At 43.4% G+C, this 16819-nt stretch overlaps 1 protein-coding gene across 1 annotated transcript in view; it reads right to left on the reverse strand.

Moving 5' to 3' along the window:
* Positions 1-1834: 1834 nt before the first annotated feature.
* Positions 1835-16819, reverse strand: part of LOC147692496 (delta-like protein C) — a 78408-nt gene continuing 63423 nt past the window's right edge. The window contains exons 5-9 of the mRNA XM_086938706.1: positions 14150-14511; positions 11158-11374; positions 6777-7449; positions 5840-5954; positions 1835-2747 (exon numbers count right to left, since the gene is read on the reverse strand). Coding sequence (XP_086794832.1) covers positions 2742-2747; positions 5840-5954; positions 6777-7449; positions 11158-11374; positions 14150-14511 — 1373 coding nt within the window. The 3' untranslated portion in view covers positions 1835-2741. The remainder of the gene's footprint in view (positions 2748-5839; positions 5955-6776; positions 7450-11157; positions 11375-14149; positions 14512-16819) is intronic.

A 16819-nucleotide genomic window follows, 5' to 3' on the forward strand; every position in this document is an offset into this window, starting at 1 on the left:
GGGCCAACACTGGTTAAGGACGGGTCACATTAGAGGGCATATTTACAAGTGAAGTGGTGGAGCGTGGCGTTGGCCACCTTGGCTTAATGCGTCTGTACCATATTTACAAAAATATGGTACAGCCCTGCGTTTCCCTCTGCGCTGGCGCTATGCTTAGCAGCCTAGCGCCAACGCAGGTACGCTTGCACCATAGTGCAAGGGTGTCTGCGTTGAGGAGAAGATTGTTTATGTGCAGGAATAAACCTAAACAATCTTTTACATGCCGTTTTGTAACTTCTATGTGTGCAGCACACATAACAGTTGCAAATTGGATTTTTTTTATGATTGTTTATGTACAGGAAGTGGGACTTTTCTGTACATACACAATAATTGGTGTTTTGCTGTTTCCATGCAGCACACATGAAAACAGCAAACATGAGGAGAAATTAAACTTTCTCCTTGTTGCGCCAGGGTAAGACTAGGTTTTCTCTGGTCTTAATTTTGGCGCTGCCCCATATTTACGCTGCCCTCGTAAATCTGGGGCAGCGTCAAAATTAATGGGTGTTGCGGTGGAACACCCACAGCAACACCCATTGCCTCCCCCTTTCACGCTAAGTATAGGTGAGGTAGTGTTTTTAGAAATGTGTTGAGGCGGTCAGCTCTAGCCTTGTGGTTTGGTGACTGGAGCAGTATTGCGGTGAGAGGTTGAAAAAGGTAGTTTTGTATTTGTGTATGGTGATGGCAAGGCAAACAGAAAGGGATGGTAGTTTGGACGATGTAGTATTGGCATGAGAACGAGACAGTGCACGTTTTGCTATTTTAGTGGTGAGCAGTTTTCTTTTTCGATTTTTTTTTTTTTTTTTTTTTTTTTTTGAGAAGCTGCTAGATGTTTTTATAGGTCAGTGGGTTCTTGTAACTGGCCCGAATCATAATATTTCTGTTGCTATACAGATTAATAGTGAGCTAGTGGTGCAAACGGGTTGGCAGCAACAGCTGAATTGTCAGAAGTGGGTTGAAGGCATCTCTTAGCTTGGCAGTTCTCCCTGGTGTCCAAACACACTGAAAAAAATATTTATACTAGAAATCAGAGGGCTTGTTTGAAATCTACGATGGTCAGTGCTGACGCCATCAAATGTTTCAAGGAATTCTTATTTGTACGTTAGCTGCATTCCCTCATTCTTCCTACCCTCCCATCCAGTGTGCTTTCCCCTCCAGCTGTGTGAAACCGGACATGCTGATGATGCCAGTAGAAGAGGGGGGTTTCCACGGCACCTGCACATGAAAGGCCCCCTAAACAGGAAGGACGAGCTACGCAAAAGGATGGCCCGGTCAAGGAAATTCTAGGGGAAGGAGCCAAAGAAAGATCTGCAAGCCTTAGCTTCAGAGAGCCGTCGAACAGGCTGACCAGTGGACAGGTCGATTGTGGGATGTGGCGGAGAGGTTAAAGGGAGCCAGTCCCGAACCATTGCTGAAGTTGGGCTCACTAGACGATTTAACATTTTTGGTATGCAGCTCACGCCTCCTCTGATTCATTGAACCATATTTCTGAACATTAAGATAAGAGTTCCAGGGAAAACATTCAGGAAAAGGAACCACTTCTAAAGCAGCATTGAAAACAGCACTTCAAAATGCAAACACATGCAGTGTGTTTTCCATGAGGGATTTAACGAAAACGAGCAAACTGGGCACGGTTAGCTCACCTTCATGGCGTTACCCATTCCTTTGTGTGCCTGCATAGCCCTGAGGGAGATTATAATCTCTTGGCATTCTGTACCATGATAAGTGGTCTCCCAGGCACCATTTCTAACACTAAGAACAAGAACAAATACATTAAAAAATTAAAGAAACTCAAATGTGCATTTGGCAAAATATATTTCATATATTCCTTTCAACAGAAAGCCGTACAAGAAAACTGACAGGGGATCTATATACAAACACGTCTTATAAATATACAAAATATACAAATTAAATATGCATATATAGCGATATATAAAAGGGATCTCAAAGCTTTGTACAAGTAGCATTGTTTTAAATTATAATTAAAAACACATTATGATAAAAATATTACACCCAAAACTTTGTTTTTTTCATTGATAAAGCTCAGTTTTCTGTAAAAGGTTTATAGTCCGTGTTTCTTATTTTTCTTTTGTCCTGAAGTAGAAAAGGTTTGACACGTTGGCCCTAAGTCAGCTGCTCCTGTAAATCTGTCCGGATTAAGTCAGGAGAAGGTCCTGTCAACACCACTTTGTCCAAAGTCTTCCCAGTCTCAGGAAAAAGTTTCACTCGGTCGAGAGTTCTTTAGGTTGTCTGTTAGACTTGGCCTGGGTTCCACCGAGAAGATACAGTCATCGTTCATGCATTGAAAGTAGGATGAACACAACAGTTTGTGGATGGACCATGATACGACTACCGGGGTAACGTTTGGAAAAAAAGGACCCGCCTCTTTGCCCAAAACTCTGGCGCAGAAGTCCCTTGGAATCAAAATGGAATGCTTCATGACCTTGCCGTTAGTGCAACATTTCCCCCGGCTCTGCCCATCCTACACACTCACCGGGACGCCAAGTGTCATACGCTCTTCCATCCCATCCCTGCTTCCGCCAGGATTCAAACCACAGTCAGTATTTTATAAATAGCAGCAGGAATAAATATTAAATATAACAAATGGTCTATATATAAATAAAAAAATAAAGAAAATCTAACTCCAGAAGTCCAGGAAATTTGTAAACATTGGTTATTGGTGGAGGCCCCAGGTCAGAGAAGTTTTAAACCTAGAAAAAAGAACCAAAGAGAAAAGGTTACACTTCTAAAGGGTGTAGGCATGCTCTGTCTCAGTGGCCTTCTAATGGTTGGCCAAAACATGAAATGGCACCCTAAATTAACAAAAGAAAATGCTTGAGACAATGCTGCAACCTCTGTGAAACCCTGTGACTAGCATTCCATTCCACCATTTTTATCTCAGTTGTACAGTTGAACCTCTCCATGATCTCCATAATCAATATGAAGTTATATACGTGTGTTCGGATTATAATACTCATCCAGTATTTGTTCTCTATTTCTGGAGGAATGTCAAAATCTTTGATCTGGCTATCATTCACTTTAAAGATCACCTTGACATATATTTTCTCCTTGCACCCTCAGGGGTCAGACAGGAATTCACTTTTTTTTACTCTTTCAAGTAGTAACAACTTAAAAATACATGGAGTATATGTGCTTCCCAGATTTACACTTTTTCCTTGAGATTGCTGACCTAAGAACGAATCAGTGCTGTCAGACAGCAGTTTAGTTAGAGCGGACACAGAATATTAACCAAGCTAGCCTAACAATATTAACATTCAGTTAACAGATATGGACTACTGCCTGCACTACATTTCATACTGCATTTCTAACACCCAAGTAACATTGCGCAGAGTCCACTAACATATCTACCCTGAGACAGACTCACTTGGATCATTTATGACATCTCTCGCAGTGACTGATGGTTAACCATAACTCGGGTATCACCAGGGGCTATCCCTAGAAGGGTCAATTATCATGCATCCAATCTGAGGTAACCTAATTTATACCATTAGAGACCTTACCTGTTGTACATATTAACTTAATATCCAGTGATAAACTAACCTGAAGGATCCCCTCAGTGTCACTTGTAGTAGCGCTGACATATTTTACTGCACAAGACCAGTAGCACTTGCAATAGTTGAGTGATTTGGCATCATACTATGCCTATTGTTTGCTACACTGTGGCATAACGTGGTTGACTGAGCAGTTTCCCAGTCTCATTCTGATGTTGGGCAATATATTTGTCCTCTGAACATTGCGATAATTTCTCTCACTACAGTGCACTGTATGAGATCCCCTATTCTTCAATGCCATAATGGCATGGTGGTGCCTGCTGGGTGCAGAATTCTCTGTAGTGTTTAGTGGGGCTAAGGAGATAGTTAACAGAAGGGTAATGAGGGGGTTTGATCTTTCTCTGATCTAAATGTAAAGTAAAGGATACTTTAAAAAAAATGCATTATAATTATCCCTTTATTTTAAAAGCTGGTATTTAAAAAAAGAATCTATTGGTAGCTGGAATGTAGGCCGGCAAGCGGGGAATATTTGTAGGATACCTTGTAAGAGCGTGGGTAAAGAAAAATCAGGAGGAGAGAGGGATTCCCATGCCACTGTAGGCAGGGTGTTGGAGAGGCAGGCAGGGAAAAAGGGGGATTTGATTTTTGTGTTGAAGTCACAGGAAGGGTCCGCCTAAGTAGATCAAAGTGGGGACCATTTCAGATTTGGGCGAAGTGACCTTTGTGATAAGAATGGACAAGGCTCCCCCAATTTGGGAGAGCAGCACACATGGCGGCTGCGCTGGGCCGGCACACCGGGGGACAACGTTACTGCACAGTAACATTGGGGGCAGCAATTGGCTCTTGGCAGGGCTAGGACCCTGGAAGTCGTTGGTTTCCACTTCTGGGGCACAAGCTCACTTGGATTGCGAACCCCTGCCCAATAAAAGGGGCGCAAGGCGGCAGTCGGGTCTTTTACTCCTTTTCTTACATTTGCACAGCAGCGGGGTCAAAGGACCACCCATGGGGTGCTGGCAGGAGGTCGTGGAAAGGTTCTAGGTGCACAAGGGGTTGCGAGCGACAGCTGTCATCTGGCCCTTATGGCCAACTACCCACGCATGCGCAATGGGCATACCTAGCACTAGCCCTTGGGGGAGAGGAAAAGTGACGGGTGTAAGGGGTAACCAGAGATAGGTACTATAGGGCAGATGTGCTTCTTGCACAGGGCATACCCCTAAAGAGGCATGTGATGGGGTGTGTGGGGTCCGACTCCTCCCCTAAGGAGGAACACACCAAAGTTCATTGGGCGGAGAGGCCGGGCCTAGACCGGAAAAGTGTCACAGAGCCAATCATGAGCTCACTTGAGGCATAAATTGGGATACACAGGAACCTGTCTAGATAGTGGTGGGAAGGTGATGTCTAGTGTATCTGTTAAGGCTAGGCACACATCACCTGGTGTAAATATAAAGGGTTACTCTGTATGCAGACGTGCAAATGAACTGTGATTTTGCTTTCAATAATGTATGTAATAAAATACGGCCGGGGTTTACAACTCTTAATCCAAGGAATTGTGTGGAGTTTGAGTTTTTAGGGGGCAGGTGGGGGGAAGTGGAGCGGACGTGGCTGGTCGAAGTTAGGCACCGGAAGACCTCAGCGATACAAGGCCATGTAGTATAGCATGCTTTAGCTAAAAAATAAAATGGGGACAAATTAGCTTGCCATTTCACTATGGAAAAAGTAGTATGATCACTAGATTAATGTACAGTGGGCCCTAAAAATACATTAACACATCATTGCAACTAAATTTCACTTTACGATTACTCGTTTTTTTGAATTTTTATATTCATACGTTATAATTTTTCAACAATATCATTAGTTCTCCATTTTTAGGAAAATATAAGTCATAGGTCCTATAAAAGAGCATTGAGTTAGCATTTTTTAAAGTTTGGTTTTAAGGGGTAACTGCTGAACACTCCTTCCAAATATTTTCACTCCCACGATCAGTTGTGTACAACATTTCTGGGGAAATGCCACCCCACCGCCTCTGATAGTTTTTGAGATGCTCTATGGGCCCTAGAATAATGCATTAGAACCTGTGCCTTTGGTTACCCACCACTTTTACAAACCTACTTCTAGTTTGACACCCACTGTAAAAAACATGTATGTCTAAGTGGTGAATGAGGCAAAACGTCAAGTCAGCCTTTGGGTATAGGAGTATGTCCGGAGAGGCTCCCGGTGGTACTTACAGTTCTGAAAGAAAAAAATTATTGCAGAAGCTGCTATTCGACTCACTCCTCTGACATATTCATTACCTCTGTGGCATAAATGCACGGCTCTGGTGGGTCCGGAATGATATAAATAGGGCGATAGCCCCCTTCTTTAGGGTAACCAATGGGTGGACTGCAAAGCCTCCCTTCAGACTTTTTACTGTAATGTAAAGAAAGCACAAGTTAGTAAATGTTTTAGGGGGAGATAGGATTATAGGAATACAGGACACAAGGTGGAACATGGGTTCTCTGCCGGGCTAACTATCAATAAAAAAAACAAAGCATCAAATTAGAGCATAGCTCCGAGGGAGAGAGAAACTGCAGAATCAAGTCCCTCATTAACACAAAAACAGGATCTGACTGGAAGCACGAAGTAACAGGGAAGAAAGAAATAAGTCAGAGTAGATTTTTTTTAAGTAAGGAAGGAAAAAATTGCAAACCAAAAAAGTGAAGAAATACATCAAATCACAGTAAAAGAAAGAAGAAAAGTGTGGAAAAACAACTCTGCAAAGCAACAATACAATGCGAGATAGAAAATGAGTAGCAGGAGAAAAGGTAAATTGAAAGATTAATTAATTTGAGAGAAAATTGCCAACGATTAAGTAAAAGCAATAGTAAAATAAGAAAAGTTGCAAGGAAAGTAGGAAGGGAAGATTGAACAAAGAACAGAAATACAGAAGTAAAAAGCGACTGGCAGATGGAAAGAAAGACGGAAAGCAGGGGTGAGAAGAAACTAATTAGAAATGAAAAGGTCAAGGAAAGAGCAAAAGATGCCAGAGAAGAGGATACACGAAGATTTGGGGAGGGATGAAGCTGGAAAGAATAAAGAAGGTAATGGGACTAAGTAAAGCAAGAACAGTGATGGAAAGAGGAAAAAGAACAAGAAAGAATAAAAGCAACCTAGATGAAGTAATCAGAATGAAGAGAACAAGACAAAAGAAACTCAGCTCTTAATAAGATGTTTAGAAAGGAGTGTACTTACTTCTCTAGCTTCTTCCTTCCAAATATCTCTGCCTCAGAGACGTTGCGTTCCAGGAGTTTCTGCTTGTATTTGAAGTTGTCGCTCAAGCAGTCCGAGCCGAATCGTGGGTCTTTGTTGGGAACCTTGAAGCATCCCGGGGAGATCAGGAAGGCCTCCTTTTCCTTCAAGTTGTTCCTGGTTTCCAAGTCATTCTTTACTGCATTCCTAGCTTTCTGCTGGTTCCGGCGCATCTGCTTCAGTAGCACCACAGCGGCACACACCACCAAAGCCAAGGTGATCAGCCCCAGTACAAAGGAGATAGCTACAGATGCTGGAAACTGGTCATCAGCTACACGGCGGCTGGGAGATGGGGTAGGGTTCTGGACCCGGAACTCACAGGTGGAACCCATAAATCCAGGAGGACACTCGCAAACATGGCCACTGAAGTGGGTGTAGCAAGTGCCCCCATTGCGGCAAGGGTTGGAACCGCACGCATCCATGCGGATGCTGCAGTCCTTGCCACCATAGCCAAGTGTGCAAGAGCAGGTGTAGCTGTTGACGCCATCCACACAGGTGCCACCATTGGCGCAAGGATACTTTGCACAGTCGTCGATGTTTACCTCGCATCGGATGCCAGCAAAGCCAGCCCGGCATTTACAGATCATACTCCGCCCCATGTCCAGGCAGTGCCCACCTTGGAAAAGAAAAAGATTGAGTAAAAAACAGAAATTGGTATCTCACATTCCTCCAAGCGTGGATTTAGACCCTTGGATGTTAAGGGGTAGAAAATGTATCAATATGCTAAAGCCTAGTGCAACTCGTAGGTTATTTCCATCAATTTATACAATTTGAAATGGAACAATAGCAACTTATCAACATGGCACAAAGTGTATGTGAGGGAAAAAAGAGAAGTTTCTTGACCGATTATGTTTTTGAATTTATATATAAGAGCATGACAGTCTATTCGTCTCTTTTAGTAGTTGCTGCAGTGCTGACATAACCGTATCTTTTTGGGAGAATACAGAATAACATATCAGCATGTCAAATAAACGTGTGGCTGTGTTTTTCGATTTATATTTTGTTCAACGTATTCATTTTCTGATTCCCTATCACAAGATGGGTGCCTTTAATCCTCAGGGCTCCCACTTACACGTCACACCCTCGCGAGTGGCAGGGTGGACTCTGGACCTTTATTAGGCCGGCTAGCATGAGATTCTATTTCCATCATGGACGGCATACTGCCACCGTAGATGAAACTTTTGGTATGTTCCTGAATTTAGTATCTCAGTTATAGAGGCATTGTAGGAAGTAGCATCGGCGACTGCCCCACTTTGCAAACTTTGTGTAAGCCCTATTCCCCGTATCGGGCAGCATCTCGTTTAAATCTCTTCCAACCTTGCAGTTAACATACATTTTCTCCTCACCTGCAGTGCAATACACAGATGTGTATGTCATCGTGAGTTACCGCTCACGTTTTCGACCTGGTGTCCCTTATTCCGCTGGGAGACATTGTTGGTGGTCTCTATTTTAAAACCGCTGTGGTAAGAATCATTTGTTGCCTATTTTGTAAGAGTATAATTGTGATCACCATTTTGTCCACAGCTGTGGATATTTCATTCATTCTCTACCTACGTGGACCGGAAAGATCTTAGGTCTAGTTGCTGTACCTTTGACCTATCCACTCTTCCTACACTGTGATTCCTTTAACCCCTTCCATGCTGATGACAGAACGGTTCCGTCATCAGCATCGGTTGAGCTGTGCTGATGACGGAACCGTTCCGTCATGACTCCGCCCGCGCAAGGCTGAGTCAGCACAGGCGGGGAATATGCCCCGCACGCAAGGGGTTAATACAGTAAACCATATTAGTGAGTAAGAATCGCTCGAGTTCAGTCTTTTCTCTACTGGACACATTTACACCGTGTAATTCGGGTTTTTGGCTGTATGTTTAGTCTACAGCTATGTGCTCATGAACCTAAGTGGTTTATCCACCACCTGTTGTACATCATTCATTCTGTGAGACAGCCTGCATTATACATTTTCCATCTATTTACATGTCATGCGCTTTTTAAGATTTCTTGCAGGATTATACCACACCTCTGAACACATTGAGATACCTTACAGTGTTGCATTCTCTTTCTTTCCTGTCAACAGGACATTGGTGGACTATCCATCAATGAAGTGGTTAATTATTTTCATCATATATCGTAAGAACCCCAATCAATGACAGATGGGAGAGATGTTTTCCCTGGCTTCTCTTTCTTCTTTTCTTCCTCCTGTATGGTCGTATATTGTTCTTATTCCTCTGAGTACTTTACTTGGACTATCAGTGCCTTTTCAGTATGACAGCCTTGTGTAATCTTAACTTTTTCTCATCTTTTGGGTTAATTCTATTTCTAAATACACAATATTCTTTATTTTCGTTGAACACATTTTAGTGATTTTCCTTTTGGGTATCTAGCTCACTGGTGACAAATCGTGAACTATACAGTGTTTCTATAATTATTTGTGAATGCATAGGTTTGACGTAAATTAACTAGGCACATGTGATTGCAGGTTTGTATCATAGTTTTATAAAGTGGCTTTCCTGAAGAAGGCGCTCGTGCCGAAACATTCGTAGTTTAATTTGGAAGATCACTGTCAACTGGCCACGGCAAGGATTTACTGTTACTAATATAACTATCATGGATGTTTAACGTACACCTCAGAAATTATTTGTTCCGTATGAATTGCATTCGATCACATCCGATTTAGTCAGTTTCCAGAGTGTATATGTGGGTTATTCTTCTCTGACAACAGGCGCGAATGGAGTACGAATGTATGGCTATTGATGATGTCTAATCCGATTATGATTATAGTATGTTTCTGTTTTTAATACTTTGAATTATACTGAGAAATGTATATATAAATGAAAAAACATAATCGCTTAAGAAATTTCTGTTACTTCTCTCACATGCCTTGTTGATGTGTTGCTAGTATCAATCCATTTCAGACAGTATAAATTGAGAGAAATAATCTAAGAGTTGTCCTAGGTTTTGGCATATTGATATATTTCCCCTGCTCTAGCAACTCATATTGTTTTGCATGGGGTCCCTTCTCTTTACAGGGGGTAGAAAATGGACACATTTAAAGGAGACAAAACACCAACTTCCGAAGGACTGTGTTGATTCCTAGGCCGCCTGCTATATTAGAAAGAGAAAAAACGCCTTCTGAGCTATGGGACAGTGTATTCCTTTCAATGCTGTTCAATATGAGGAATCCTCACCCCGTACAAAAGTGAAAGCATCCTAGAGGGAGCGGTACCCAATACCTGTACTGGTGTTTCAGGATTTTCTGTTGCAGATAAATAATGCTAATGTATGGTGCTAGGTATGGAAGAGAGGATCCGGCGCATTTGCTGCAGTCCCTCATTCTCTGCAATATGGAGCAGGTATTAGTAAATTGCCATGGATGCTTGCGCAGGGCTTGCCTGGCTGCGGACTGGGCAGTGGACTGATTGGGAAAACTCATGCTTGAAGTATGAAAAAGTGATGTCTAGGGTGTGATTATTGGACTTTTGCATGCAGATGTGGAAATTGGGCACCAATTAGTAGAAAAGGGGCTATACCCACCTTGAGACTGCAGGCTTGAGCATTGCAGCATTTGATATTTAATCCAAGCTAGACTGTCCTAGAAGGTCATGAGGAGCCAGATTAGTGACTGCACATCAATCTGAACAACATGTCCCGGAATGTATTCCTCCAAGTGTCACCGAACCACAGATTCTCACCCACCTAATAACCAAGCTCTTCCCATCACCCACCATCAGGTATCACCTCATCCAAAACCTTATTCTTGCATAATGTCCCTTGGGAGATTCTGCTAAGCTTCCTACACCCACAGATTACATTTAGGTACTCAAACCACGAACAGAGCCATCACAATAGACTGAGGGCTCTCAACCAGCTCCCAAACTGTACAATATGTCCCTTCTACTGAACACTGTACACAATCTCCGTCACTCCCAAAAGTCCATTCATTTCTACTAAATTCCCACCATTGTACATTCTTGTGACCAGCTGCGACAGCTACACGTTCCAACCAGTACACACACCCATAGAATATGTCAACTAGATCTTAAAGAAGAACAAGTTCTCAAACAGTCACCAGTTTGAACAGACTACACACATTCTTCACCATCTCACAAGACTACACCTGCACTCAATCAAGTGTAAGGCCAGCGCATTTCTCAACCAGTTCAAGACTGCGGAGAAGCCACATGCACTAAAGATCATTCACACTCCAGCAATACCCAACCAATTTGAATGTTCCCCCACCTCAGCAGCATGCAACTTTGCATCTACTCTCAATAAACGAACAGCACAACAAACATTCTATTGCCACGTATTCATACGCTGTTTGTACCGTTCAGGCAAGGGTTATTGCTGCAGCGGTCAATCTTCTTCTCACAGTTGGAGCCGTGGTAGCCCACTGGACACCGGCAGGTGTAGCCGCCACTAGACTTTTCTGCGCAGGTGCCTCCATTGAAGCATGGTCCGTCCGCGCAGGTCATGGCACTAATCTCGCAGTTCTTGCCATAGAAGCCCTGAGGGCAGGTGCACTTGTAGTCGTTCTCCAGATCCTGGCAGAGACACACACACACCATTAGAGGTCAAGTCACCTGGTCAACAACAGTGGATCTATAAATTAGTTCTCAGCTTGACATTTAATTTGCCCCACCACTAAGACTACCACATGCAATGACTTGTAGGAAAATGTCAGTGACCTTTTTCTCCTGGTCATGATGTTCTGCTGGTAAACCTCTCCACTAAAATGAACACTGACTGGTTGTGGCACCTTTCGATACGGACGGGGGTTTCTAATTCTCCAGTTACCTATGGGGAGCCACATATATATTTCCAGAGTAAATGACCTACTTCTGCAGATGTTCACGGAGGAGGATTAATTGCCACTCCTCCAATGAGCAACAAGACTAGCAAGCAGGTTGGGAAGAATGTAAAAAGTCAGTCAGCCTCAGGTTAAAACATGTCCTGAAATAACAGACTGATAAAGCTTTTACATTAAAATATAGACGGGCAAAGTCTTTATGTAAAATAAACATTGTTGTTGTTAATTATCTCTTTGCATGCATCTAAACCCACGTACCTGCATGCAAGTAGGGTGGGAATAATCTGAATTTAAGAACTCAAAACAGGTAGAAATGTATGCAAGGAGATGGTTATGGAAGAACGAGATTTTGTCACTCTCTTTTTTTAGTAATATTTTTGCAATCTATGTTTTTATATGGAACCCAGGAACTTCCATTTTGAGGGTTCTATGTTGCTCAAATACCAAGGCATAGTCAACTCACGAGTATAGAGCCAGCTTCCTCAACTAGTTTTCATCTGAAACAATTCCAGGGTAATGAAAATAGAGGCATCAGTTTGATCAATAAAAATATGTTACTTGTGTCTCCCTCAGCCCTAACATGCCACAATAGTGGCTATGTTTTCAAGGGGCAAAAGTATGTTTAGCTAGCTCCTTACGTTAGGTCCCGCTTTACTGTGGTGTCACACAGTAGTTGAGCTTGGAGACATCAGACCTACTCTAAAAATTCAGACTGACTTTAGCATCAGCTTTAATCCATTCTTTCCTGTGCTAATGAGCCTGTCTGCCAAAAGCACTTTTAATTTAGCAACAAGTGTGTCCTGCAACCACTTTTGCTTTGGGGGCAGATCCAAGAATTCAGGGTCACCATCTTTAAATAAATATGTCCCTATGCTCTTTCTGTGTCTCTACACCCAATCGAGTCTCACACTTTTAATTGTGAGAGTACAATACTGCTAAAAAAAATGCTGCTTGCTTCAGTAATTTAAATGGCTCAGACATATATTGTTGTCTCTAGTTTCCTCTGCGGTATAAGTCAGCAGGATACAAATATACTTTTTATATAGCTCACAATGACCTGAGTCGCCTCTAGGCACCAGAGATCTAGTACCTGCAAAAGATGTGACCACCTTGAGGTGATTCATGACTGTTCATCCCATGAATACTTTCTTCATGCCATCCTGTCAAAAGCTATCAAGCCACAATAACATGTTGGGTGAACACTGCTTTCTCTTGAAACACCGATGCCAAGCATTGGTCCTTGAGAGCCAGAGCAAGGACACATTTTCAGGATGACCTTTACAATATTTTGACGCGTGGCAGTGCAGCAAGCCTTCCTGCTGCGCTGCCATGCGTCAAAAATAAAGGGCAGGAATGTGCTATATCTACAAGATCAGGGGCATTCCTGTAATTGTCCCCTGTGCTGGCACACAAACAGCAGCCATGCGCCAGTGCAGACACACTTGCGTAATTTTGCAAGGTTGCCTGCCCTGAAGGGATGATTGTTATTGTGCAGGAAGGAAAACCTTCCTGCACAAAAATAATCATTTTAGGTATTTTTCCTGCAGCACGCATAGCAAGGGCAAAAAACGAGGAGAAATATAAGTATTTTTCCTTGCTGCCCCTCCTTATGCCTCCCCTGAGGAGGTTCCAAAGTTTGCAAAATGTTGTAAATCTGTGAATGCGTCTAGTTCCATGGATGTTGCATTGAAACGCCCACAGCAACACCCATGGAACACCCCTTTCACGCTGAGTTATGCGTGAAAGGGAAACCTATTTACAAGGGCATGAAAAGTCACGCAGGGTGACTTTACATGGCCTTGCAAATTTGGTAAAAGGCCATTGCACTGCAGATGCGTCAATAAAAGTGACACCGATGGCACAATCGTCTTGTAGAGAAGCCCCTTCGTATTTAAATCATTTACATTTAGGTCCATTAATTCCCCCTGATTTCATGTTGTGAGCCTCAGAATCTGGTGTGCCAGTAGTCCTCGTGAATCTATGTTGGACATCCATGATCCCTGATAAATTATGTAGTGGTGCATTCAAAATAGGGGCTTAAGAAAATAGCCATGGTCATTCTTTATGGGCGAAAGTCCCAAAAAAGTCAACTTGTCAAAACGCCAACATGAGGGAAGTCTTCTCCAGAAAGGAGAGCGTGGGCAAACACAGTTATGAGGAAAACCTAGCTCATACAAAATTGCAATCACTCGAAAATAGTAAAATGAATAACTGGCACGTTTTCCCAAATTAAAATTCATAAATACTCACAGCGAGAATATATCATTATCAGAACATCATCTGCCATGAATATTGTGTCATAAATATCATCCATTAAAAAACGGACGCCCTTTGGAGTCAGGATTACAAAATCTTTACCAAGTGGGATGAGATTTTTGTAAACAATATTTAGGGCATGATAAACAGGGCAGAACATATTTCTGTATAAAATATATTTTGACAGACGACCCCAACTGCCCATGGAAATAATAATTCAGAATAGTATAGTATGAAAGTTGCTGGTACTGACGTTGCAGCTGCCGCCGTTTTTGCAAGGGTTGCTGTCGCATTCGTTGATCTCGATTTCACAGACGTTGCCGGTGAAGCCGGGCTTGCAGCCGCAGGTGTAGCTGCCCTGGCCCGTGTTGCTGCAGGTGGCGCCGTTCATGCAGGGCCTGTGGTTGGTGCAGTAGTTGAGGTCCTGGTTGCAGAAGAGGCCGCCCCAGCCTTCCTGGCAGTTGCACTGCCAGGGCTGGCTGCAGGTGCCGTGCGAGCAGCCGGGGTAGCGGACGCACTCGTCGCACACTCGGCCCTGCCAGCCGATGCGGCACTTGCACTCTCCGGGGCGCTCGCAGTACCCGTGGCTCTCGCTGCAGCCAGGCAGGCAAACGGCTGCAGGTGGGGAACAGAGTCAGGAGGGGAAAGGGGGGTGTGGGGGTGGAATGGAGATGGAAACGAATAGAAGAGAAATGATAGAAAGCACGGAAAGTGTGAGAGAGCAAAGTGAAGGAAGGGTAACGTTTTTTTTTAAAGTATGAGATAACAGTAGAAAGAAATGGGGAGATAAAAAAACAAGGGAATGAAAAAGAATGAAGGTAAACGAAGGATCCGAAGGAGAAAGGATACGAAAAAGAAGTACATCCATGATGTCAGGAATGAGTACGGAGGAAAAATTGAGTGAGGACATTTGGGAAGGAAGGAATGACAAAAGACAGTAGGGAAGACAAAGGAAAGCAAAATAAAGGAGGTAGTAGGGGATAAGATAATATATAAAAGAAGGCAGAGATAAGAATAAAGGTTAAAATGAAAGGATGGGAGTGAAGAAAGGAACAAAGAAGGAAAAATGAAGCGACCAGAAATATAGGAATGTGTAAAAGTGAAGGAGAGATGGAAAGAAGAAAAAGTAAACAAACAAAATAAAGTACACACGAAGAGTAAATAGAAAATAAATCAAAGGAATAAAGGGGTATGAAAGAATTTTGGAAGGAAGGGAAAGAATGTAAAATGGTTTTGAGACACGTTAAGATGGGAGGAAAGAGAAGAAAAAAAGAACAACAAACAAAGAAAATACATGGAATTATTTTTACATACTAAGCAGTTAAACAACATCAGGCAGCTGTCGTCCCCTAGCTCAGACAAAAGACCCAGCCTCCCCCCTTTCCCGCCTGTACCACACGCCTCACGGGGCAGAGGATTTGGGGGAGGGTTGGACACGCGTGCCCCCTATTCACAGCGCCAGCATCTATTGTTGGCTTGACAATGGGGCCTGGGAGCTGCAGAGTTAAGGGGACCGCCTTGTGTGAATGGGGACCTGAGGACCCAGCTTAAAGTCTTCCTGCTTAGCAACCAGACTTGGGAAAGAAGAAATGTAACCAAGGGGAAGCCTGCTCCTGTCCACCCTTCGCTTTGTAAGGACGAGACCAGGAAAAGCTGGTTAAACCCCCACCACTGTCCCAACCCTCTCCTCACATCCAAACGGGGCCTTGTCAAAGGTGCCGCCTGCATTCAGCAGGCCCCACAGCCTTAACTCACGGTGCGCCATATGCCAGGGATCAAGACACTGTGTAACGCAAGTTAAACACTCCGGCTGGTGCCCCGCCACGGCTGCCCAGGGGGGAATAAGAAAAAACAAAGAGCATCACTGCAAAATGTCAAGATTCAGCTACCAGGCCTTGCAGTGTGGCAAGGTTCTAATCCACAGGGCTCTGGCCTTCCCTGGGGCTAGGAAACTGTTCAGAAATAAGGCCCCAGGTCATGCTATATTTTAGGCTAAATGTGCCATGTGATGGGGATGCTATGTATTAACTTATGACATATGTTGCACTATATTATCGTGTTTTCTGGGTTATTCATTTCACTATGGTGTATAACATTCTATACGTTATGTTAGAGGATGTGTTGTGTTATATGTCTTGTTCTGGTGTTTGAAGTTGCTTACCTGGAGGCAACAACACTTCTGATCTGGTTTATTTGCGGAGTCATCATCTATCCATATACAGTGCCAGAATGGGATGCAGGTCCTAGACTGGGCAGGAGAGATGGCCAAGCTCACTTGGTGATGTGTCATCAGACCACTGACCTGAAGCCCCTCAGGGTCTAAATAGCCCCTTCAACATTTCTTTCACAACTGTTCCTCTCTGTTTCTCCATTGCTAGCAGGAAAGGATCACTATATGGGTGTCCAATGGCAGGCAGCCGGGTGAGTGTGAATGATCATCAGAAGGAACAGTACATCCTTTGGAAACAATGTTGCATTCTGGTGCAAAGATGCATTCTACTCACCCACTTGCATACCCATGCAACTGCTGTGTGCTTAGCCTTGGGTGGCGGGGAACCCAGAAGGAAGTTTGAATAAAAGTCCTTTCTGACCAATCCTAGCTAATTTCAGCTTCCACGGATTGAAAGGGTCTTAGAACGATAGGAAGATAGGATATACAAGACAGAAGTTCCAGCTTAAAACGGAAGCATCCTCCCGAAACTGGTTTTGGCTTCCTGTTGATTGCTTTCAAAGATGTCCACCTAGGTAATACTTCAGTGGGGTAAGATTGGTTCCATTGAATTGAATGCCTCAGAGTATCTGTGTTGGATATGACCCTTTCTAGGGTGCTTTCCCTCAACTTTTTGCTTTTCTCCTTCCCAGTTTTCCACTGCTCTGGATGCTAACCTTGACTGCGAGCACGTTTGACACTGCTGTGCAGTGC

Source organism: Lissotriton vulgaris, chromosome 9, assembly GCF_964263255.1.
Source record: "Lissotriton vulgaris chromosome 9, aLisVul1.2, whole genome shotgun sequence".
Taxonomy (NCBI): Eukaryota; Metazoa; Chordata; class Amphibia; order Caudata; family Salamandridae; genus Lissotriton; species Lissotriton vulgaris.